At 35.8% G+C, this 26957-nt stretch overlaps 1 protein-coding gene across 8 annotated transcripts in view; it reads right to left on the bottom strand.

Moving 5' to 3' along the window:
- The window catches only part of SUGCT (succinyl-CoA:glutarate-CoA transferase), a 317512-nt gene that overhangs the window by 253254 nt on the left and 37301 nt on the right, over window positions 1-26957 (bottom strand). For 7 of the 8 annotated variants that reach the window (XR_014589484.1, XR_014589485.1, XM_083856369.1 and 4 more), the window contains exons 8-9: window positions 19434-19577; window positions 3257-3352 (exon numbers count right to left, since the gene is read on the bottom strand). Coding sequence is in view for 6 of the 8 variants with exons in the window: in XM_083856369.1 (XP_083712495.1) it covers window positions 3257-3352; window positions 19434-19577 (240 nt within the window). In the remaining 2 variants the exon portion in view is untranslated. The remainder of the gene's footprint in view (window positions 1-3256; window positions 3353-19433; window positions 19578-26957) is intronic. The other variant, XM_083856373.1, reaches the window with a different exon arrangement.

Genomic DNA, 26957 nt, shown 5'->3' on the forward strand with positions numbered 1-26957 from the left:
AAATTTCACCTCCATTGAAAATTTGTGGTAAACCTTTACAGTTAGTTTTACAAGAACCCTGGGAGACATTACATACTCGAAAGACATTTGAATCCTCTCCTTTGGCTTCTGGTAATGAACACATGGAACTGAAAACTCAGACATTTCAGATGATTATATCACAAAGTCAGCACATTATCAGCAAATGAGAAAAATCTTAAGAATATGAAAGCCTTGGCACACCAAACATCTCCAATCAGACTGGAATTAGATTTTCAAAGACATTAATAGTTTCAGGACAGAGAAAACCCATCTTCCCATTAATGCTTGATTTTTATGTTTTTTAATACAAAGGAAAGTAATAAAGGTCAATCTAGAGAGCACATTCAGGGACAAATTATGCTGCCAGTGTTCAGTCAAGAAGCAACAGGGAAAATTCAGTGAAATAACAGAGATACAGTTAAAGGTAATTTTGACATTGTAAATAGAAGAAAATAGAGCCATTTGCAAAGATATTTTGAACAAATTTATTCTGGTGAAGCTCAATGAAATAAAAGCTACCATACCATTCAATGTAGAACACTTACTGTAACAATTGTAAGAAAAAGAAAAAAAAAAAAAAAAAAAAAAAAAAAAAAAAAAAAAAAAAAAAAAAAAAAAACACCAAAACTTTTTATGTACATTTTTAGGATGCTTTTAACAGGGTTTTTTATTATTTTGGTCAGTGTTCTAGGGTGACTTTGATCAGAGATCTCTCACCCTGAAAGATGATGTAAGTTATTTTGATTTGGCCTTTTTAATATCTGTAATAGGATCTCATGTTTGCTCAATCCTCCATGACTTAACATAACCTTACACTTTTTACAGGACTGCATGCTCTGTATCACTTCATAATTTATTACCTGTATAAACACTCAAAATACAGCAAAAAAACCCAAAATAAAGGACACGTGAAAAAACAACCAACAGTTTGCTACCACCTAATCGTTCTGAAATATATATATATTAATTTTTCTGAAATGTGCTTTTCATTATTTGAACAAATTTTAGTTCACTTGTAGTTCACTTCAAGATAAAATATCTTGAAACAAAAAAAATTGTAAAAATTAATGTTGTGAAAGTTGTTAGCTTAGTAAGTAAAAGACAGCATATTCAATAAGTAGAATGAGGAATGAAAGTCAGGTTTCAGACATCAGTTCTGTATTACAAATTACTATATTACAAATGAGCTGTAGGAGAAACTAGAAAAACTAGTAGAATAGCAACAGTGACAGTTAAGTCAAGTTTATGAAGAGCTTTGCAATCTAAGTATAGCATAGGTTAGTAAAGGGAAAAAAACCATCTATACCACAAAATATTCTTATGGTTACAATCAGAATTGCAACCATGCTAGCTAATGCTATGTTAAGCCATAAACATAAACAGACAACTCCACCCATTTTAAAAATCCATCCTAATTATTGGTTTATGAACAAGAAAATTCAGATTAAAATTGTTTATATTATTGAGGTAATATTTCTAATACCTACTACAGAAACAGCACACAGAAACATAGAACTCATATTTTTAGTAGGATTTTTTAAAAATAATTTTATTTTCATAATGACTAATCAAGATTAGATCAAAAACCAGCTAAAACAACCTCCTAGACCTAAAGAGCTGTCTATGAAAAAAAGAAACAAAGGATACTCAATGCATGCTTTTCATTTTGACTGTGGAAAAAAAAGGCCAAAAGGACATAAAAGAATGCAAGTTTCATTATTCAGCCAAATGCCATATGGTGAAGATAAAATGCTTTGTTTAGTCAGGTTTTTGCGTTTGCTTATACAAACTTCAGATACTTCAGATCTGTTTTATACTTTCAACATACTAAAGTTCAAAAGACTTGTACCAAAAGGTCGCATCACAGAAACATAGCAGAATATAAATACTTGTGTAATGCTTGGTTACACTGGGTCATGAGAGCTGGTTCTAGAAAACACACCCATACTGCTACACCAGTAGCACTGGAGACAAGAATACTGCAGGACAAAACTCAGTCTTTCAGAAAGAGCCACAACACCTCCCCATTGGTCTGAGACAATGCGCCATTTGTTGTAGCTAATTCATAACAAGACAGCTGATTATGCAATACAAGTATTGGAAAAGGTCTCCTGACAAAACCAGCTCATTTTGGTTTTAGACCTGAGGAGGTCTGGCTGTGACCAGCTAGTGAGAGAGTTCTGCATAACAGTGGAAAAAATTAGCTTTGGATTTTATAGTCAATAGCAGCAAATCTTTCAATTATGATCACCATGATCTTCACCACTGGGAAGACTATCCACTAAATTTCCCTCACTTTCTCTAAAAAAAAGAAGAGGGTAAAGAAATTCAGCAGTATTTGGGTGGAGTTCTCACAGGCAAATTCTGGAAACTGCTTCTCTCAAGACTTAAAGGACTCTGGACATAAAATAAATACAAGGCTCTGCCTAGCTAGATGCAAACATGACTACTTGGTAAGAAACACCAGAAATATTAAATAAAGTATAGATTTTTTAAACTTAAATATATGCTCAAGTCTCTGTAAAGGCATAACCTCCATCTAAGAACACAAACAGCTAGAAAAGAACAAATTTTTTTGTTTACTAGAAGAGTTTACCGTACTGGTCAAAAGTAAGATAAAACTTGCAGTGAGATTTTTTTTTGCCTGTGCTTGTTTATATGATGAAGGTCATGTTATTTTAAGAAATGTCAACCCTTCATTAGATGTAGCAGAGTATGAATTCTGCTGAGGAAATCTGAGTTCTGGTTAATTCCTTTTGTCAACCTGTTGTCATACTGAGGCAGTCATTTGTAGCAAAATCAATAGAAAATTACAAATGTGTAGAACTGATAGATTATCTTGGTCATTTAGACTGCTCTTGTAGACTCACAGGATAAAACCACCAAAATTCAGCGGGAAAAGATTGAAAGATTTCTGTTTATAACCAGTGGAATGGAAGTCAGGTAACTTAAAAAAAAGGTTTCTCTGTTAGGTGAAAACCAATCAAGTCATCATGCTAGCTTTAAAGTCATCCAATTTCAGCAAACACCTTTGATCTATTTCAGTGTTCTGTTACTAATCTGCTGCTGATGAAGAAATATGCAAAATGCAGAAATGACAATGAACAACAGAACCTTGTCATACCTCAACACAGACACATTACAGCCTACAGGTCATGGGAAAAGTCAGTTCTCAGCCTCATAATACATCAAATAATTAATTCCAGGAGAAAAAATCCCAATGTTTTCTGCTTACCTGATATGGGACAATACTCCCATGAGCAGTACCCCAACGTTTTGCTTCAATTTTGCAATTAAGGTAATTAGCTGCTACATGAGTGAGACATGCAACCTGAAAATGGAAAAAAGCATAGTATTCAGGAAAGCTGAAACTTCATTGACAACTTCTCTGAGATTTCTTTCTATGTGCTTTAGATACATAAGTTAACATATTTATGTCACAAAAGTATCCTTTAGATATTATATATTCTGTACACTTTTTTAACATGAGAAAAACTCAAGCTACAGCTATATCATGGAAGTGCTTAAGTACAACTCAATAAACTCAAAAATTAACACATTCCCTATAACATTAGCAATGCTGGACATATGTAGCATTAAACTACCCTGAGAGATAAGAGAATGTTACACTAAATATTTTGCAGAATTGTCAGCTGCAGCAGTGTCTTGTGCAAAGTCTAGTGGGAAGCATGATGGCTTTAAAGGAAATGGAAGCACCATTTCCTGAACCTCAATCCCATGCTTAAATCACAAAGATTTTTTTCCTAAGTTACAAGATTATCTTTTAGTTTTCTCCTATGGTTTTCATTTTACATGTCTAAGTTATGGAAAATATTTCTGAATTCTTCAGCTCCCCACATGTTCTGTAATATTAATTAAGTCGTGGGCCTTAATAAATCATCTGCCTTTAGAAGATAAGGAGAGATTTAGCAAGTTATTAGTCAGACAGAACTGGAAAAATATTAACTTTTGGGAAAATACAGCATGCCAACTTAGGAATCAGAATGTAAGTTTTAATACATATTTTGTAAGTATGATTACATCTTAGGAAAAAGAAATTAACATTCATGATGCAGTAATGCATGAAGATCAGTGGTTCTGTTATAACCCCTAGCAGATTCTATATTCTTAATTCTTTGAGGGAATACAGTGTGTTACAATATCTGAAGCCAAGTAAAACAATAAAGCATTACAGTTACCATGGAAGGTTATCACTAATTCATCAGATACAATGCAATTGTTTTATTCTGTTAACCAGCTGCACCAGTAAGTGCAAGTGCTAGCCTGAACCATAGACCATGTGAAGAATTTTTTTCCAAAAATATTATTTTCTCCATATTTCTCCCAGTAGATGGAAGAAATTTGCTTTATACTATTTTGTACCTACTAATCAGTCTACTCTACAATAAAACACACAATGAATTCAGAGTCCACCCTTCATATTCCAATATGTGAATTATGTAAGAATTCCCAGGAAACAAAAGCCATTTAATTTTCTTATTCTTTCTCCATTTATTCTGAAAAGACAATGTGAATGTGTCACCATCATATTTAAAGAAAATATTTAACTGTAAATCATGGATTCAGTGATTTAGTACAGCAGAATACCTAAGAAAATATACAGCAAATAAGAGTCTAACTACTAACAAAGATTATATTTGTATACACTAACTAGAAATACAATTCCTTATTCCTGAGAACTGTTGGAAAATATTTTCTAGCCGGATTTCTGGTCCAGCTTTTTATAACCCAGTGTCACTTCATTTGGCTAAAATATTGAACCATGTCCGTCCTTTGGTACCCAGGAAAAATCTCAGCAGTTAAGGAAATGGAACTGGAAGTATCTAGAAAGAATTTTTTTCCTAGTTTGCGACTTTCTTCAGGAACATAGAATGAAACTCACCATGATTATAGAGAGAGAGTTAATGAGTTACAAGAGTGTGTTGTTGATTAGTAACACATAGCCTTGACCCATCGTTTCTGCCATTTTTCAATTTGGGGTCACACTCCATCATGATACTTTCTCTACCACAGCAAATGGCTCTGCAGTGATGATGAAATACTATTCATTAGATATTCTTCTGTATTAGTATGCAACACTACACAGCTGACACATCAACACAAATTTCACTGACAGGTGAGATCCATTACAACTGGCATTTATTCTAAAGACAAAGAATATGCATTTAACTTTCCACATTTTCCATACAAGAAATACTATATCAAACTTAACTCTGGGAAGGACATAGTGAATTAAAATGTAGTGAAACAGAATATTGATATTGAATGTAATTGAGCCAAGATTTCAAGCTATCCATTTGTTTCTACATTCTATGCTATAGAGTTAAGGATTGGAGTTTCATAAACAAAATTCTTCACAAAAAAACTTTTATCCCTAAAAATGTATCTTCTTAACATAGTGTTGCAAATTGCTTCAGCTTCCCTGATGAGATGAATGTAATATTTTCAGTAATGGAAAAAAAAAAAAAAAAAAACACATCTAGATTTCTCCAAAGCACTTGTTCACAGTACACTAAGAAAAAAGGGATTAAAACATTATGCTCACTAGATATTGACCTTTCACCACCAAAGCATCTGCTTCACTCTTGTTTCAGTAGCAAGAGATCGAAAATGCCAGGGAAGTCAGAGCTTATAAAGATGGCAATGTTGGAACTAACAGTTGCTCAAACTGAGTTCAAAGTCTCAGTTCAACTTGCTACTTAGTAGAAGAATAATTCCATTTCAGTCACTGTACTGACCATTTGCTTGAATGCATATGCCTATGTAGCCTATGAAACTGGTTTGCTTATTATGGCTTATAATGAGTTTTGCAATAAATCATGAAGGAAAAAAGCCTTTGGCTTCCTCTGACTTCCTTCTCTGATTTGGGTACCTTATTTATAGTCAAATTAGACAGAGAAAATTAATTATTAGCAGTAGCTGTAGTATCATCACCAAACAAATAAACTTGTATAGACCACAGTAAAGTAAATATATTGGTGTTCTGTGTTTTATATAAAAATGCACCATTGAGTGAACTCTGTGGCCTTTTGCCACATTCATAATAACTTTCTGACAAGTTCAGCAAACTTTGAAGATGATTCTACTTCTATGGTCCCATGAAACTTTCCCAGGACTACCATGCCTTTCCCTTTCTTCTCAGTCCTCTTCTGGCTCAGTTCATTTTCTTGGGTCTCTCCAAAGATTTAGCCCCACTAAAAAGGCACTGTCCAAAAAAACCTTTCAGCATACACAATTAATGTTATTAATAAATAACATGAAGAATTTATCTATCTATATCTTACAGATGTTAAGCAAACTGCTGAACTATAGGCATAAAAAAGATACCCCAAATGAACATTTTTATAGACATTATATCCTTTAGAAAAAGATGTTTGTAATAATGTAAGTCTACTCCAAATTCCCCTGTAATTCAAGACTCAGGACCTCACTGCTAGAGACACCTCTTGCAGTAGAAACATCTTTAATACAATCAATCTCTCAAACTGGAGTTTGGGTACAGATGTATGACATATGTAGTTAAGTATTTTTAAAATCTATACTTAAAACTGCCTTCCTGAAACCTTATAGACCCATTTATTTTCTCATTTAATTAAGAAATAATCCTTAAAAATAACCTTTGAACTTACACCATTAAAGCAGACATATTACCATGATACAGACATCTCTGTATTCATTTGCTTGCAGAGACACATCTATGCACTGTAAATATGCATTATCAAATATCTACAGATCAGCATTTCTGTATTTCACATCAGTAAAGGGAACACATATTTCAACATTCCTTTCTAATATTACTGTTGATGGCCAAATCCCATATTTGTGTTACAGACTTACTTAAATCAGAACAAAAAGAGAGCTGCATTAAGGCCTGAAAAGTTATGCTCAGATTATGATGGAATCAGACAGATGGGAAACAAGATATTAAAAGCCACAAGGTCAGCAGACAAAGAAAAGAGACAGAATTTCAAAAGATTTTTTTTCAAGATAGCACATCAAACATAATTTATTACAATGAGTTTGCTGAGTCAATCAATCATTTACATGAAATTTCAACAAGTGTATATGAGTAACAAAAGAAGACAGGTAACTGGAAAGAGAAAATAACATTTTAATTATATTCTTTACTTTCTTCTCCCTCCAATTTTGTGTCTGCTGTCGTGTCACATATCTTAACAATGCTTTGACTCTAAGCCAAGTTAATTTATTTCTGTCTCACTCTTTGTTTGCTTTTTCTTAAAGCAAGCATGTAGACTTATGAAGTTTGAGACTCAGGAATTTTACACTCGCATAGGTAAATTATTTTATACTATGTTACAGAAGTAGTAACACAATTATTAATATACAGCTTTGTAAAAAAAAATCATTCTAGAAAATTCCATTGCCTTCTGTTGTGCTGAAGCCAATAATCTTCCATTTACACGTATTCCATACTTCTGATGACATATTAAAAAAATCTTTACATGAGAACATAAAACCACAATCCACATATGGTGCATACTATAAAAGGTCTCTCAAAATCAGTGATCCTTTGCTAGTATTTACCTAATGACTGATTTTACTGGTTTATATTTTCCCTAATAAGTATTTTCACACTGATAATGTTTGATTAATTTTGCTTTTGCAGTTGTTCCCTATTGCCCTTAGGGAAGCTGCTTCCATGTACATGTGCATCAAGTGACCCTCAGCTCTTGCTCCTTGAGTCATTTTCGCATTATCCAAAAACTCAAAAACCGACATCAAAACCCAAAACCTCTATCAGGAAACCTCACTCTTCCAGCTAATTATGCAATTCCTAAGCATTGACCCAACTGTTTCAGTATGTGGCACTATACCAAATGAACAATGGTGTTCTATCAGTTTTTAAACAGGGAATTATGTTTCAAACTCCTCCAAGAATGAACTGGGCAGCAGTAAGCACAGTCTTGCACAGAGAAAAGGGAGCTGCCACAATTCAAGGCAGCCCATCATGCAGGGGTCCAGCAGTAAACCACAGCATTCCCAGGTGCTACCCAACAAATATCTCCTTACATTTGGGCTTTTAAGGGCTGTCCACCTAGCCCGAAGTTGAGAGACCTGCAGAAGCTAAAGAATCAGTTCAGGAATGGCATACACCTATAGGCAGGGCAGACATTCCCACCTTCAAATACACAGCAAAGCTACTGCCTACAATGGAGCAAGATTATACTGATTCATCCATGGTGTCCCTGCATCAAGGCAGCAGGTCTGGCCTGCAAAACTTAACTCAAAAAAAGTAAAACTACTATCACATAGGCCAAGGCTTAATATTCTTAAAAGAGAATTTTAGAAGAATGTCTGTGGTCATGTTATGAACACTATGCTCTGGGTAAAAAGTGTTTTCTACTCAGTGAGACAGATTTCTCTAAATGTAAAACTCCAGGAAATTATCATGAATTCACCCTTCACAAAAGAAAACTCCTGGCACTGAAGTATCCATAAATGGCATAATCCTAGCCACAACTACAATCTTGTTAAGATAAAATCAAATCTTTAATGACAAATAACTAGAATTTTAAAACAGGTAGCGCTTTGTTCTTGTACCTTCCAAGCAGACACTTAGGCAGGTATCCAAATCCATGCCAGCAATCACATGCAGCATGGGGGATTTGCTGATTCCAGTTAGCCACAAGAACACACAGCAAATCACAGTCACACAAAAGATGTGCTAGGAGGAGTTAATTAAAACAAAACAATTTTAAAAAGACCCAAACCATACAATAAGAAAATAAAAGGTAATGTATTTGAATACCTTATCTATAATATGAATTCTTAGAGGTTAAGATAGATAAAAAGAGCAAAACAGACTTGAGGGTACACAGTTGTGTAAATACTTTTTTTTGCCTGAAAATTATGTCTGATAACATCTTTTACTTTATTAAAAAAATTAGACTACATAAATAGAGAAACAGAGACATCTTCAAACACACAATGCATTTGCATTGTAGAGAACTGCTATGTTCAGTAAAATGAAACAACAAGAAAGAGCTGATCTAAAAATTCTTTTTAATGAGCTATTTAGAGCTTATAAAAGAGCAGAATGAATGCTTCTGTGCTTCCCAGAGGATGAAGATCAGCTCCTGATTAAGATTCACTTAGCATTAACAATAGCAAAGATTGATACAACAAACAGATGTAGGACTTGTAATTTCAAAAGTATGTACTATTCAGCACTGAGTTTCAAGTGTAAGTACATGTTAAATGGACTCCTATCTCTCCTCAGTCTCCAATCAAACAAGTAAACAAAACAAACAAACAAAACAACAAAAAATAAACTTCTACACATTCAGATGAATTTTAGGTGGAGGATCAAAAACAAAAATCCTGACCATAGAAGCTATTAGACAACAGTGGCATGAAAGAGAAAAAGGAAACCAAAAAAATGTTTCTTTTCAATGAGCTCCAGTTCAAGAAAGACACATTCTAAAAGGAAGAATAAATTTCATTTTCTTAATTCCAAAAAAAAATAGTCTTTTTTTTTTTTTTGCTGAAAGTGTAAAGAAAGATACTACTTCAATCACTGAAAAAATCTTGTTTCAGCTTCATTACAAAGGAACATCTCTAAGGAACCTGTTAGTTAAAACAACAACAATAATTTAAAAAAAAAAAAAAAAAAGCCTATTAAGGAGAGTATTAGGGCTAAAAATACTAAGAACTCCAAAGTTAGTCTGTATGCTCTGTGCAAAATCAAAAAACTGAAGACACTAGGTTTCTCATGAAGAAAAAAAAAGGAAAAAAAGAAAAAAGCCTATCAATGGATTTTCCCATAACATGATCCTGGAAACAGATGAATCATTTTTAAAGTAACTTTGAAAACAAATCCCTTTTCTTTTCCATGACATGGAAAATCCAGCCAAAACAGTTAAAACTTTGGCAGTGTTCTAACAAATGAAATAAGATGTTGATAACAGACGTATCAGACAACTTTAGCCATAAACTTCAATTATTTTCTTAAGACTTTATTATCTCTGAAGAAAGACTATATATGCATTGAAATATTAAATACATTGCATTCTGTATTTCACTACAGCTTTACTAAGTCCAGGCAATATTCAATTTACAAAAAGTTTATTCTGCTGCATTGTATACAGGTTTCTCTAACACTATAACACATTTTGTGTTGATTTCCTGGAGTCTTGATTTCCTGGAGCTGAATGATGGTGATGATAGAGTTGAGTGTTCATGGGTAAGAATCAAGAAGGCCAACAGGGCAGACACCCTGGTGGCAGTCTTATAGACCACCCAGCCAGGACAAAGGGCAGATGGAATATTCTGTGAGCAGCTGGGAGAAGTCTCACAATTGCTCTCCCTTGTTCTTATGAGGAACTTCCACATACTAGACGTCTTGAAAATACAACACAACAAAGAGGTCTAGGAGGTCTCTGGAGTGTGTGGAAGATGATTTCCTGATGCACTTGGTGAGAGCCAACTAGGGAAAGAGCCCTCTGGACCTGTTGTTTGTGAACAGAGAGGGAATTCTGGGTGGGGGTGGAAGGTTGTCTTATGCATAGCAGTCATGAAATGACAGAATTTTTAATCCTTGCAGAATGGAGAGGGCAGTCAGGAGAACTGTTACCTTGGAATTCCAGAGGGAATACTTTGGCCTGTTTAGGAGATTGGTTGAGAGAGTCCCTTGGGAAGAAGTCCTGCAGGACAAAGGAATCTAGGAAGGCTGCATATTCTGCAGGAAGGAATACCAAAAAGTTCAGGCATAGGATCATCATGCCACACATGCCAAATAACCAGGGGATCAGGCTCAGCCAGTATAGGTTTATGAAAGGCAGGTCATACTTGATCAACCTGATCCCTATGGCAAGACAACTCATTTAACGGATGAGGGAAAGGCTGTGGCTGTTGTCTACCTGGACTTTAATAAAGCCTTTGACATTTTCTCACAGCCTTTTTCTGCTCATGGCTTGGATGGGTGCACTCTTCAATGGATAAAAAAACTGGCTGGATAGGTGGGCCTAGAGAGTGGCAGTGAATGGTGCTACATCTGGCCGGTCGCTGGTTCCCCAGGGCTCAGTATTTGGGCCAGTTCTGTTTAACATCTTTAGCAATACACTGGACAAGGGGACCAAATGCACCCTCAGTCAGTTTGCAGACAACACCAAGTTGGGCAGCAGTGATGATCTGGTGGGGGGTAGGAAGGCCCTGCAGAGGGACGTGGATGGGCTGGATCAATGGACCAAAGACACTGGCATGAGGTTCAACAAGAACTGCTGGATCCTGCACTTGGGTCATAATAACCCCAGGCATCACTACAGGCTGTGAGAAAGTGGCTCAGCAGAAAAGGACCTGGGTGTGCTGATTAACAGCAGTTGAACTTGAGCCAGCATTGTGCCCAGGTGCCAAGGCCAATGGCATCCTGCTCTGGATCAAGAATAGTGAGGGCAAACAGGACCAGGGCAGTGCTCTGTCATCAGAACTGGTGCGGCCTCAAATCCTGTGCTCACTTTTGAGCGCCTCACTACCAGAAAGATATTGAGGTGCTGAAGCATGGGGAGAAAGGCAATGAAGCTGGTGAAGGATCTTGAGCACAAGTCTTGTAAGAAGCAGCTGTGGGAGATTGCATTGTTCAGACTGGAGCAAAGGAGGCTCAGAGATGACCCTTATTGCTCTCTACAACTTCTTGAAAGGAGGCTGTAGTGAAACAGGGGGGGCCAGTCTCTTCTCCCAGGCAACAAGTGATAGTACAAGAGGAAAAGGCCTCTGAACCCAGGAGGTTTAGATTAGATAATAGGAAAGATTTTTTTCACAGAAAAGGTTGTCAGCCATTGAAACCAGCTGCCCAGGGAAGTGGTAGAGTCACTGTATCTGGGGATATTTAACAGACATGGCACTTAGGGGCATGCTTTAGTGGTAGACTTGGCAGTGCTGAGTTACTTGATGATCTTAAAGTTCTTTTCCAACCTAAATGATTCTTTTCTATTCTAAAAATAGTAGCTATGTTTGACAGCTGAGAACAGAAACAACAAAGCATAAAAATATGATAAAGACAAACAGATTTTGCTCTTACAAAATTTAATTATCTCTGAAGACAGGCATCAGAATAACTATAGCAATTTTTATTTTTGTTTGCAATAGTGTAGTATCCACAGACTCCAAATTGGATGCTATATACACTTTTTGAAGGACACTTCACTGAAGAAGTTCCAGCTGACTGGAAATTAGCAAATGTAAAGGGAATCGACAAGAAGCATCTGAAGGATGTCTCAGGGAACTACAGGCCTGTCAGCCTCAGCTCGGGCCGCGGTTATGGAAGAGATCATCCTAAGTGCCAATACATGGCACATGCAGGACAATCAGGGGATCAAGTCCAGCAACCATGCATTTATAACTGGTCCTGCTTGACCAATCTGATCTTCTTCTATGACCAAGTGACCCACTTAGTAGATGAGGGAAAGGCTGTGGATGTAGTCTATCTAGACTTCAGTAAAGCATTTGACAGTCTCCCACAGCATCCTCCTAAATGGGTGAACACCTCAGTAAATAAAAACCAGGCTGGATGGCCAGGCTTGGAGTGTTACGGTGAATGGAACTAAATCCACCTGGTGATGGGTCACTAATGGTGTTCCCCAGGGCTCAGTTTTGGGGCTGGTTAAACACCTTTTTTTGATGATCTGGACCTGGGGATTTGGAGCACCCTCAGTAAATTTGCAGAAAATGCTAAGTTGGATTGGAGTGTTGATTTGCTTAAGAGTAGGAAGGCTCTGCAGGGAAACCTGGACAGACTCGATCTGTGAGCCGAGGACAACATCATGAGGACAAAGGGGAAGTGCTGGGTCCTGCATTCGAGTCCCAGCAACCCCATGAAGCCTGACAAGCCTGGGGAAGAGTGGCTCAAGAGCTGCTCAGCAGAAAAGGACCGGGGGGGGGCTCAGTATGAGCCAGCAGTGTGCCCAGGTGGCCAAGAAGATCAATGGCATTCTGGCCTCTGTGAAGAACAGTGTGGCCAGCAGGACCAGGGCAGTGATCACCCTCCTGCCCTCAGCACTGGTGAGGCCACACCTTGAGTCCTGTGTTTAGTTCTGGGCCTCTCACTTCAGAAAGGACATTGAGGTGCTAGGGCATGACCACAGAAGGCTTGTGAAAGGTCTGGAAAATGTGTCTTATGAGGAATGGCTGAGAGAGCTGGGGTTGTTTATTCTCGAGAAGAGGGGACTCAGAAGGGACCTCATTGCTCTCTGCAAGTACCTGACAGGAAGTTATAGTGAGGTGGGGGCCAGTCTCTTCTACTGTGCCTGCAGTAAGAGGACCAGAGGACACAGCCTTAAGATTAAGAGACAAGGGAGATTAAGATACTAGAAAAAAAATTTCAGTGTTAGGGTGGTCGGGCATTGGAATTGGTTGCCCAGGGTGGAGTTACCATCCCTGGAGATGTCTAAGAGGTGGCTGGATCTGGATGATGTGATTTAGTGGTTTAGGGGTTATAGTGGTAGTCTTGGGTTGACAACTGGACTTGATGATCTTAAGGGTCTCTTTCAACCTTGATGATTCTACGACTTTAGATGTTTAATGGATACCTGTTTTAGAAGTCCAAAATTAAGGTCTGAACACATTTTTTATAGCTTTCACTATAACATAATAAGTAATTATGACTTTTGGCCTAATCACATGTCACTTCTCTAAAGAGTTTGCCATCTAACTGATTAGCCAAAACCAATACTGAATACAGAAACAATACCGTGCTGAAGGCAAAGAGAAATTCTGGCAGCTTCTTCAGGAAGAATTCAGGACTTCACCAGACCAAAGGAAGTCATTAGTTCAAATGTGTTCCAGCATCATCCTTTACTTCACCTTTTTTTTTTTTTTTAAATAAATTACAGTCTACAGAGAAATGTTAATGACAGTTATCTGAAGTAATCAAACTAAGTAGTGTTGAACCCTTAGCTAGCGTTCTGTCACCATACCCCAAAATGCCACACTTGTTAAGGTTTATTAGATTTCCAGAGGTTCAACAGCACATAAAAATCAGCTGTCTTGCTAACTTAAAATTTTCCATGACATAAAACTAAAACCTCTTCCATCAAGTTACAACCCTTTTACTTGTTATTTATATAATAAATGGAGCCAAATTTGTCAAAAGGCTCTATACTAATTTGATGAACTTATAGAATGACTTCTGAAAACTTCTATGAGTTTAGAGGAGCAGGTGAGCTTTTGGGGTACACTAAATGTGTTTATTCTGCTAGTAGTTGCTTAAATAATTCCCCTTTCTTTTCATTTACCCAAGTTATCCTTGTCCTAATACTCAGCATGATTCTGACATCTGATCTGCTGGTAATAAACATCTTGATTCCATTCCCAAGATTACACCCTTATTTAAAGGTCACCTAAATTAAAGACTCATTAAAAGAAATGTCTTCCTTTGTCTTCAAACTCTCTCCTCTACCCACTCTAGGCAGCCATTTTTATTTTTTTTAGTAATAAAGAGGCATTATTTTTTCTATCTCCTTTCTAGTCTTTCTCTAATTAATGACAGAGGCAGATCAACACAGGAAAATGAAGCTGCAACTCATTCAGGCTTGGTTTCTTTAGCACAAGAACAAAAAGACACAGAATTTACAGTTAGGTAGCATTTAAAGAATAAATTCCCTAGCAATCTGAATATGTACTCTGTTTACAGAGTAAAGACAGCCTCTAAATAAAACCAATATCCAGTTGGAGGATGTTCTACCAATGACTGCATAACTAATCATTAGAAATCATAACACACATTCCACAGAGGCCAATATTAAATTGAGTTACTGTCGTGTGTGTATGGTCTTCTGGTCTATTCAATCAAATTCTGGCTGCTTAAACCCCAGAGGGATAAGTTCTGTTCTTAGTTATACAGCTGTCCTCAATGGAAATTATCAAGAATACAGGCCAAGAAATGTTTTTAGTGCAATATATGTTTAAAGAAATGTTCAACATTAATTCAAATTTTGTTATTTTTCCATATGAGAGCTATACAGTGAAAGAGATGACATCTTCATACAGCGCATGCTCGTTTTTTTACTATGATGGTGATTAAGAATACTATGTTTTGCAAAGATGATGCTTTATAAGCTTGTAAAAAACCCACTTATTCAAACCATACCCAAAAACAAGACAACTGTGTAACAGTCCTCATAGGCCTCCAAAATCACCAGAAGCAACAACCTCTAAAAAGGATGATTTTCTTTTGATATTCAGTCAACTCATGACTCTCAGCAAGCAGAGAAGCAACAAGATACAGTCAAGACATCTGAGTATTTAAGTTTCAAGATTGATATTTCCACACAACTTGCTGCTCAGGGATTCTATGATGCCATGTATGTGTTACAGGCAGTATGCAACTCTTAGCAGTTTCACCTATACTTAATAACTGCTAAAAGATATGCCATGAAAGCCCTGAAATAGATAGCACTGAAAGCACCTTAAATAGATAAGCCTTAAACAGAATCACCTAGTCATTTCAATATTTTAAGAAGATTAAGTGTTTGCTGTGGCAAATACAAACTAAAACATAGTAAATAGAAGCAGAGAATGTCTGATAACAATCATATTATACAAACAGTATTAATCACATTATCCTGTCTGTGGAATCTGGGAAAAAATATACTTCAAAATTGCAGAAATATTAAATGTAAAGTATTTCTTGCAGATTTTTAATCCAAACAAAACCAACTTATTACAGTATTTGTTGGAGCCTGGTTGTAATTAAATACAGGAAGGATATTAAAACTTCCAAGAGATTTTTTTAAGCCACAACAGAAGAAAAGGCACAATTGCATAATTGGAACCAAATCCAAACCCCACTTCCTTCTTATTTATCAGTATCATCTAAAGGACACTATTTAGTTGCTGAAAGGTCTGGAGCTTACAACTGTGAATCATCTAAAAGTCAAAAATTTCAAAGGAATCGTACAACATGGGTTAAAAGCTTATAGATGAGAGATACAGAAAGTTTCTGCTCACTGCAAAACCACATCCTAAGAGTTACCGTATCTCTTGTTCAAAAAAATCCTAGAATTCTATTTTGTTGTGGAGAAAGAAATATTCTTTGGTCCTAATAAGTATTTAAAACACAGAATTTGAAAGAAAGATACATATTTTAAGGTATTCTAAAAACAATGATTTTTTTCAGAGAACAGGATCTCACTTATAATTTGGTTCTACACAGATCACAAATACAAAACTAACTTGCCAGTCAGTAGGACAGCTCTTTAAAAAGTTTCAGATCAGTTTTCTTGGCAGTTGAATTCAGTTCAATGCTCTTTGTTATATGCACGTCTGTGCAGGAAATTAGTATCAAAAGCATTCTTTGGCCCTCCTCTCCACAAAACAAAACCAACAAACAAACAAACACCACCAAACAAAAACCTCTTGCATTTCTACAAGGAATACAGAAAAGTCACAGTGTAGATACTATCAGATGGACATAGGTAGGCCCATAGGATAGATGGACATTTAGATGTTAAGTTTTCGGTTATAAAATAAACCAAGCAGTTTTCAAGATTTTCTAATTAACTGAGTGACTTAACCCCTGGGGTTTTTATTCCTTTCTGACACAGTCAAAGTCATCAACACTGAACAATGAAGACAGGTTCACAATTTTCAGTTCAGATGAAGGGATGAACAAAAGATCCAAGCACACTGCTGTATTAGCTCAGTGCATGAAATGCTGGCAAAACCAGCAAGAAGTTTCATACAAGACACTGCTGTCGCAACACTATAAATAGAATGGTTGAGTACACATAGAAGATTCCTTTTTTCTCATTAAAAATCACTTCACTTCAGCAAAACTCATGCTGAAGGAAAAGTTATTACTATGTGTCTGTTTCACCTCTAGATCCTACCATTAATCAACACCAACAAGAGCCTAATAAACCAGAAGTCTAAAATTTTAGGTTCCTTATTTCTTTGGCAGCATCCGTGAGAAACGTCAAAAAGTCCTTCTTTTAAACATTCATCACACGAGGAAAAGCTAGCTTTAGATACCTCGTTGGGAGGTAAAACCAAAAGCTCTTTGGAAACATGTATATTTAAAGACCCAGATTGTATCACAGTAATTGTCTAACTTCCTTTAAAAAAAATACATTACCATCAGAATTGCAAGAGTAATTTATGTATTTACCTTAATTCTCAGACTTGTACTACTCTTTCTTAGTAGAGACACTCACCCTTATAGACTTATAAGTAACCACCAGTCTTACAAAGGAAGGAAAACCAACTTAGAAACTAGATGTTCTGAGAGAGACTCAGCTGCCACTTATGTTTTTCTTCATTTTAACACATCTTTTTAATGGGATTAATCATGTTTTTATTTTTTTTTTTTACTTTAGAACCTCATCCATATATGCTTCTTCCAATTTAACAGTTGTTCTCGTTACAGTCTTGGGACAACACCCTAAAATTAATTTGGACTGAAGCAACAGGATAAAAGAGCTGTTTTCTGAATATCATCTTTTATCCATACTCTGTTCCAATATACTAAATTATCTGAATTTCATTTACCCAACACTGAAGTAAATAAAAACATTTATTTTTCAATAGGAGTGTGCATTTATGGAACTAATTCTTCATAACTTTTAGATAAATATAATCTGATAATGAGCAGGGAAGGGCTAATATTTAAAAAAAAAAAAAAAAAACCAAAAAAAAAACAAAACACTAAAAACCACCTAGCTTTTTCTTGACCATTTAATCCTGCTTCAACTAATGATGTAGAAGACAAACACCATGTCACATGCTTTGCTCATTAACATCTATCCAGGTCATCAATCTCTTCCTTGTGTATGCTAGTAAGTGGCCTAAAGGATGATAATGTAGAAGTTCAGATGGAAATTTTGCAATATAAGAATACATCTGTGTATAGACAAATCTATCCTGATCAAGGAAAAAGGTTATAAAGGCAAATGAGGTAACAAAATAAACTGAACTAAGACAGCTATTGAAACACCTAACTTCAACTCTTCTTGCTTTCAGCATTCAACAAAAGATTGAATAATAATCAAGAAGACTTTGTTAAAAAAAAAAAAAGGCCAAAAACAGTCGAACAAGGAATTAAACACACACACACACACCCCTCCCAGAATTATTCTGGAAATTAATAAAAATTATTAGAAGTACTTTTAGAAAATTAGAAATTTAAATGAAATTAAAGGAGCAGCTGCCGTAATATATATCACTATAAAACCTTAAACAGAACCCCTCCCCACATACATATATATACACAAAACATTTAATAAGCAATTAATACACATTTAAAATATTTTTCTAAACTGCTTTTTTTAAACATTTTTCCAATACAGATACATTTGCAAATATATTTAAGTATAATTAAGTTCAGTTCTTACAAACATTTGTTCCAAAGCAAATGAAAAGTTATTTATTGATTTAAGCAATGATTTCACCTCCTCTCTGATTTCAGTAGTTATTCAGACAAAAGCAGTAGGCACTAAAACAAGAGCAACCTCAATCATTAGTCTTGATCATTGTTATCATACAATGATATAGATGTCCAACTTTTTGCTCACACCTGGGCCAACTTTTAGCACAATGGGCACTGTCATTTCTCAACTGTACTGACAGGTATAATGTGCTGAAAAATACAACCGAATAAAGATGAAAACAACACAGCACTGTAGTTGCTTTAATTAGGACTGCATATAATTTTGATGTACATTTTAAAACGTAAACAAAAATTCCTCTGTACCATGTGCCCAGTTGGTACCAGCAAGTACCTACATCAGCCATCTGATCATATGCAGTTCATATCAATGTCACTTGCTTTTTAGAAATTATAAATCACTGCATCAATGGTGTTCAAATATTCAAAGAAGAGTTAAAGTTCTCAGTATTTGTAGTATATGCTATAGCTTTCATTATCAAAACAACATTCCCTTCAATGCCTAGGAAAAATGCTGCATCTTCAAGCTTACTTCATTCTTTAACTCCCAGACCTAAAAGGCAGACCTCCTGGATTACATTACTTTGAAACTTGGGTGATCCTTTAATACTCTGGGTGATTTTGCACAAATTATTCCATTGCTCTAGAATAACCTTACCCAGTGCCAAAGCCTTCTTTTCAACATTGGTTTTGCCACTTAGGCTTGTCTGTCTCCAATTACTCACTACAACTGTTACAATCTCAGTGATACTAAAACCCTTGACTAACATGTGTTTTCAAAAAACATGGCAGTCCTTCACAAAAAGTGAAAACCAAACTTAGTGCAGTAATAACAACAACCACGTCATATAAAATGGGTGGCAGGTTAAGAGAATGATCACTGATTTCATTATTATTGTTGTCATACTAACTAATGCACATTTATTTATATGTAAATGGTATTCTTAGGTTCAAACATCTACACAACAAAAAGCAATTTTTTTACCACTCCTACCTGAGTTGACAAGAGATTGCAGTCAATGTGTAGTCCTTTTCCTGTCTTATACCTCTGAAGTAAGCCAGCCATAATCGCTCCACATGTATACAACCCAGTAGCAAGGTCTGTCATTGCTACTCCTGATCTAACTGGCTCACCATCCTAAACAAAAAGAAAACACCCCAAAATGAAACAAGACAAACAAAACAATAAACAAATAAAAAATTAAAATCAGGAAAACAAGCAGAGACAATACAATTGTGCAGGGCTGGGATTTAACCATCATGACACAGACATGGTGGGATGACTCCTGTGACTGGAGTGTTGGAATGGAGGCTCTTTAGGAAGGCTCTTTAGGCAAGACAGGCAAAGGAGACAAGGAGGCAGTGTTTCCCTCTATGTCAATGACCAGCTGGAGCACATGGAGTTTCACTGGGAATGGATGAAAAGCTGACTGAGAGCACAGGGAGAGCAATTGCAGGTAACTATAATCCTGCCATATCCCAATCCAGGGAGACAGAGTGGATGGGACCCTAGATAGATCGTAGTGGCCTCACATGCACAAGTCCTGTTCTTCATGGGGGCTTCAATCACCACAATATCTGTTGGAGAGACAACAACACAGAACCACATGCTGTAGGAAATTATCAGGTCCAAGACCATCTAGGGAGCCTGAAGGCACATAAACCCATTGTATTTGATGACATACATCTGCAGGACCCGAGGGATTTGACAGTGGGAATGGCTAAGCCACCATCCATCATATTTGAGAAGTCATGGTAGTCCCAGGAAGCTCCCACTGACTGGAAAAAGGGAAACATAACCCTGATATTTTAAAAGGGCAAAAAAGAAGACCCAGGGAACTATGGGCCCACCAGTGTCCTCTTCCAATCCAGAAGGATAATGGAGCAGATTCTCCTGGAAGCTATGCTAAGGCACTTGGAATATAAGCAGGTGATTTGTGACAGCCAACATGGCTTCACTATGGCAAATGTGGACAAATTTTACTGGACAAATTTAGTGGCCTTCTGTGATGGGGTTACAGCAGTAGTAGATCTGGGAAGAGTGAGTGACATCATCTGCTTGGACTTGTGCAAAGGATTTGACACCGTCCCACATGAGATGCTTGTCTCTAAATAGGCCACTTGGTAGATAAGGAATTGGTTGGATGGTTGCACTCAGTTGCAGTTAGTGCAAGAAATTAATATCTTTGAGTGAAGTGATATATAAAAACTCCCATGGAAAACCAGGTATTCTTGCAGCATGTACACAAAGCTGCCACTTCATGATGCCACGTGCTGCAAATCATGAAGGATTTATTATGCAGCTTTTTGTCCCTAATAACATAATGCTTAAACTCACCAGTGCAAAAAGAAAAGAGATAATGTAAGAGACAAGAGAAGCTAGTGAAGACTGAACTTTATTATGTTTAGAAGCCAAAGGCCTAAACAATTCCCACAGTACACTGACACAGGTGTCTGTTTAAAAGGCAGAGCCATACTGCTTCATTCTTCTCACTCCCTTTTTCTCCCTCTTCACAGTCCCTCCCCAAGTCCAAGCTCAGTTTTGTATTTTTCACTATACACACTCCAGGATTCTAGGAAGAAAACAAAAGCGAATTTTTGTTTACATATGTAAATATTACATACGTAAATACATGCAAATTCATGACCTTGTAACTGAAGTCACTGAAAAGTTGTTTGTTCAAATATCCTTTTTCTGTTTGTCATCCCTTTTCTAGCACCAAGGGAAGAATCTTCATGTTACATCATGTGTTTCAGAACTTCTGTAATCATTGGCATGACATACATCCCCTCTGAAATCAATGGCAAAATGAACTTCTAATTTCAGCCCAGCTAGGCTTTTATCATAGTGGTTCTTCTGAAATATTCTCCATTTCCTACTCTGAAAAGCTTGAGCTCAGGCAATTAGACTATCACAGAAGTTCCTTATTTTGAAGTCCTAATGTTTGTTTGTTTGTTTGTTTTTAAGCTTTGAAGAAAAATAGCAGTGCAAAAGTAATGAGACTTCCAGAGTTCTGTCACCCAAGTAAGCCTACCATAAGACAACTTAAAATCATCACAATTGATAGATAACAGCTATCTGTCAAGTTACCATAAATGTATTTAAACTAATGTACAATAAATTCAATAAAATTGAATTTACAGAATTCTTTTAATTAGCAATGTCTAAACTGTTAAGTGTAATTATTGTAATAATAATCTTCTAAGTAAGACTACAAGAATTGTTTCCTGATAATTATTTTTAAAAAAGTCTTAGCTTCATGCAAGAAAATCATTAACCATCATTTTTCTTTTGCACTCCAAAAGGATTTACACAAGTCTGCTATCAAGTCATATATATCATTATATTTTTCTTGTAAAAATCTTATTATCAATTGTATCAATAGAGCAATTCTGAAATAAAAGACAGTAGGACAATATTTTCTACATCAGATGGAAAAGGCTGTTATTTTATTCATATCATGAAATTGACTAAATATTACAAAAACTGTATAAAATACAACAACTTAAAAAAAATTAGTTATGCTCATTCAAACTGCAGTAAGGATTAGTCTGTGACTATCTATAGCCTAGATATCCATAGGATGATATGTAAACTACACAATATTAAGGTAAACACTGCTTTAGGAAGTAGTACTTTTTTGAAGAATCTCTTATTTCTTCCTTCTTCAGACTCTACACTAAGCTATTTCAGCTTCCCAATAGAAAACACAACTCAAAGGTTCCATCTGTTTACCAGTCTCATTGTACCCAGCTCTGGGGAAAAACAGGAAAGTTCTACACACAGCCTTACCAAGAAAACTAATTAGCCCATGAGAAAGTTTTTCCTCCTCAGAGCTACCACAGAGAAATAAAAGAAAAAACAAAACAAACAAAAACCCCAAACAAACAAAAAACCCCACACATACAAAAACACCCAACCAAAACAAAACAAAAAACCCAACTCATATTACCTGCTGCAAGTAATCAGTTTGTTAAATTGTTCTTTCTTTATTATAGACTCTTCATTACATTCACTGGGTTGAGAAGAAACCAAAAAGACTTGAGATTTTGCAAAGAGATGTGCTGCAACTTTATTAGTTTGAAAACACTTTCCACTGTTTTCAGCGTGTCACCCTTGAAGAGGAACACCACATTTTGAAGCTGGAGAAATTCGGATTATTTTAATAGGTTGTTATATATGAATTCCAGTACCTTCCTCATCAAGTACTAAACTACTTAATGTTTAAAAGCAAACATTTCCTTTGCTTCAGTAAAAAGTTCACTTTTATTTCTAAAAATACTTCCGCAATTTCCCTTTACAGAACACTCCCATAAACTCCTAGCACTATACTGCTATATTATTTTTAACAAGTTGTATTTGCTTTATCCTAACAGTCTCGTCTACAATTCTGAACCAGTCCACACAATTTCTAGCCATTCTTGGTCTTTCTATCAAGACTCATGACTAGCTGCCATGTCTCACCATTTAAGCAGCTTTAATCAGCTCCTGTGCCATAAACCAGTCTTTCCGTGGCAGGATGCACAGGTGTAAGTACTGTGAAATGGATTTATTCAGGCTTTTATCACTATCCTGCAAGAGATATGAAGCTGCTTTATATGAAGGATAAAGCTACACACACAGAGAAATATCTTCCTTTAGACAGAGCTTCTGCCAGCACAGCAGTATTTTTGTGCAGCTAACATTTTACCAGTTACCTGGGCAAAGTAAGGATCTATACAGTATCTTTTATTCAAGCAAGTTATTTCAAAAGTGACAAATACCACCCCCCCTGATAGGATATTATTGTTCTGGTAGGAAGACCAAATGTAGTCCAAGCCACGGAGAACGTGTGTAAAGGAAACAAAGCTGCCTTCCAGCCGCAAGGGCTGGCTTGAACACTAAACTAGGTGCAGCATCAGGGGTGCCCTTTCCTCATTTGAAAGGATAAAGATCAGCGGAGTAGACCTTTTGTTTTTAAATCACTGCGTTTTGCTATTGCTCAATCTTATAGTTTACATTTTTATTCCTAATTTTTGCTGTTTGCTAAATTCCTTACAATTTGTCAACATACTCTGGCCCAGATATAGCCACATGTTTTAGAAGCTTCCTTTCCTGAGTTTTTGGGTTCTTTTTCCCTTTCAACATAATTTCTCTTCCCAAACTTACATCAATAATACAAAAATCATCCATTTCAAATGAAAATTGTTTTGAAATGACATGCTTAATAAAAACATTCTAAGTCCAGTAGTCTTTGCAGATGTGAAATAATTGCTGAAGCTAATATGAACCAGCAATGGCTGTATTTTTCAACAGCTCTGAGCTATATATACCATGTGTATTCTTTCATAACAGCTTGTTTGGTACTAAACCAAATAACAGTCTCTCTGGATTGCAGATTAAATGCTGTCTCATATTCAGTAAAACAAAAATGTTTTTTCCACAAGGAAGAATACACCACCATAAGGGTACTTCGAATATTGAAGACCACATGTTACATTCCACTAGGAGATGGAACGGGATTTGTAACCAAACTGGGCATTATTTAATTAATTTCAAGTTATTGCCTTGGTGAGTCATAGAAATTCTCATCAAAGACACATTCATCTGGCACTGATATATCTGAATATATTAAGTAAAAGCTTTCTGCTCATCAAATATGAAACTTGAAAGTGATGTTTAACCAGGAAATATCTATAAATTATGTTGCCCAGGACTATAAAAGAATCATCAGTGCAAAGTTTGTCCTTTAGCGCATTTTAATTTATATAAAGAAAACTTGAATGTGCCCTGAAGCAACTACTTTCATTCAAAATGGGTTTGTATTAGCAATTTACACAAAACAGATTTCCTTCATAAACACATTAGAGTTTCAAATTTCACAGGTGTGATATACTTCTGATATAGAAGTAATCAAGTACATGTGTAAGAGCTTGAATCACATGCAGGTTTCTGTATACAAAAAACATAATATAAAGACACAATTTACTTGGGTTTGTACAATCAGCAAAAACAACACTAGCACAAATGTAGCTGGTTTTGCCAATAATTTTGCAATATTTCAGAAGTTATAGCTTAATTTCAAGGTTCAAAATATCACTCAAAAGCATTTCTAAGTTATTACCATTAAGTGATACAAGGGGAAAAAAAAGGCAAGCTGTTAATTATTTTTTTTTTAAATAGGCAGGAATATATACTGCTATTTGATTATACATTTTTGTATATATCAGATACAGGACAAAATTTTAGTACCCTATTATTAAAATGTTTTCTAAGTAACTGTAAATATGTATACCTAAATATAAATATGTACACCTCAACATTAAACACCTCAGGCATGTATGTAGATTCTTTCTTGTTGCTGCTCAGATTCATTACAATTTGTCTGCTGCATCACCTGTTGCATCTAAGACCATCCTGCAAGAACATTCAATGGTTTGCTTACCAAAGGGATGTTTCCAAAGAGCACTGTTGCACTGATGATGTTATGCTGATTATCTATAATATCTATAGCTATAGCTACTGCAATTAAATACAAAACCAATACCATCTATTATAACTTTCCCTTTTTTTTTTCATTTCCAGTTTATAAGAGTGGCCTTTTCTATTTTATTATTTTAAAAAATCAGACTCTATTCTACCTATTCAAATGAACTTACTACTTTTAGCACATTAATTCTATGTTATCTAGTCAACAAATAAATTAAGCTTCATTAAAAAAAAAAACATGAAAGAGTAAAATTTTTTTTTCTTTACTTTGGCCAATTTTCTACATGTCAACTGAAACAAGGTTTTCTACCTTTGTTCAGACTTAGTTTTGTGAAATTTTTAACACAATTCTGTCATATGAACATAAATGTAAAAAAATGGAAGATTTTACTATTAATGATACTTTGCTATGTTAAAGTAACTTTCAAACAAGCATACAATATGATTTTACAGCCACTTGTATAAGTTTTCACTACAACAACAAAAAGTACATTTGTTTCTTTGGAGTCATTGATTACTTAAGTGTTTGAAACAATACTCTCCCTCTATATACGAAAAAATGGTTTTGAGAAACTGAGGAAATACCACATAAACAACTTCAAATAAAGAAAAAGAAGCAATTTTAGCATGTTTATTTTAATCATGTGAAGCAGTGACTAAGTTTGAATGAATTTTTAGAAGCCCCCAATGAACAGACAAAGCTGTTTCTGACAATGACTAAATGATTCCTACAATTACGTTACCTCAAGTCTTGGTGAGGTGATGTGAACATCTGGTTTTCCAGCGTAGATCTTAACATAATCTTTTAATAAAATCCATCTTCATAACAGTCACTGAGGACTATTACTTTTATAATATAACTTGCATGCAATTATTCAGTATAACAGTTATTTATTCTGTCATTCATGCATCATTGAAAAGCTATACAAAAGTCCTCTGTTTTTCAAACTTTCTACTTTCCTTTATTCATGTTGTACTAACAACATCTGCCCCTTTCTAAAAGTTTTCATACTCTTAATTTTTATTGGTATATTTTGAGGTGTGCATGAAGTTTCTGGCATTGTGTTGGAAGTATTAACCTCCATTCTACAGACAAAATGTTGAATTTACTTACACTACAGTTACTGTGATCAGTCATTACTTAGGGCATATGTGCACTATATATTTGAAGGGAAGTGCTTGTAAGAACTGCACTCAATTTCATGTCTTCTCATGTTCTCTGATGGGACATCCTATGAGTATGTACCAATAACACAGCAGAAATGGACGGTCTCAGGGAACTAGGCACAACATGTTTCAGCTTACTCAGTCCAAAAATGCTTGATTTTGGTTTTCTTTCCCTAATAAAAAGGACAACTCTGGTAACAAGAGTTGCCAGAAGTACAAACCTCTGATGTTTGCCATTGCTCTCAGTAGAAAACAAGTTTATTGGCAGAATATCAACCCTACAATAGAGTTGTGTCCAGATCACGTGTGGTTAGCTTTCAACAATCTACTCAAACATGTACAGCTGACACTAAGTAAAGAAACTTCATTAATTCCTTATTTATCTAGAACATGCAAGTACCCTACTCGCAAGATCTGCACTGCTGCTTCCAGAGTACCAGGAGCACCACCACAGAACAGTATCTAGCATTTATAATGCACAGAACAGACTTGCAACACTACCTCACTTGAAAAGGGACATTTGGGGACCATATTGCCTGCATCTGTAGGTGATTCAAGACAGCTTAATTAAATGCTTATTTGACCAGCCTCTTTCTGAGGTGAAGACACACGTTCTGAGTACCTCTAGGATCCAGATACTAAACTACTGTTATGCTTCCTGCACTGCCACTACTACCAAAGATCTTGGGTGTCACTAGGAATAGGCAGCACATAAAGCTTTTCCAGAAATGCATGGCATCTGTCTGCCTACTTGCAGGCAGAATGACTGAAAGCACCCAGTTTTTGTCAGATTTATCTAGATAGCTTCACAATTTCTGCTTTTACAAAGGGAATATCAATATCCAAGCATCAGTGAGACTTCATACTCATAGGTATGGTTCT

Source organism: Zosterops lateralis, assembly GCF_965231275.1.
Source record: "Zosterops lateralis genome assembly, chromosome: 1".
In the NCBI taxonomy this organism is placed as follows: domain Eukaryota; kingdom Metazoa; phylum Chordata; class Aves; order Passeriformes; family Zosteropidae; genus Zosterops; species Zosterops lateralis.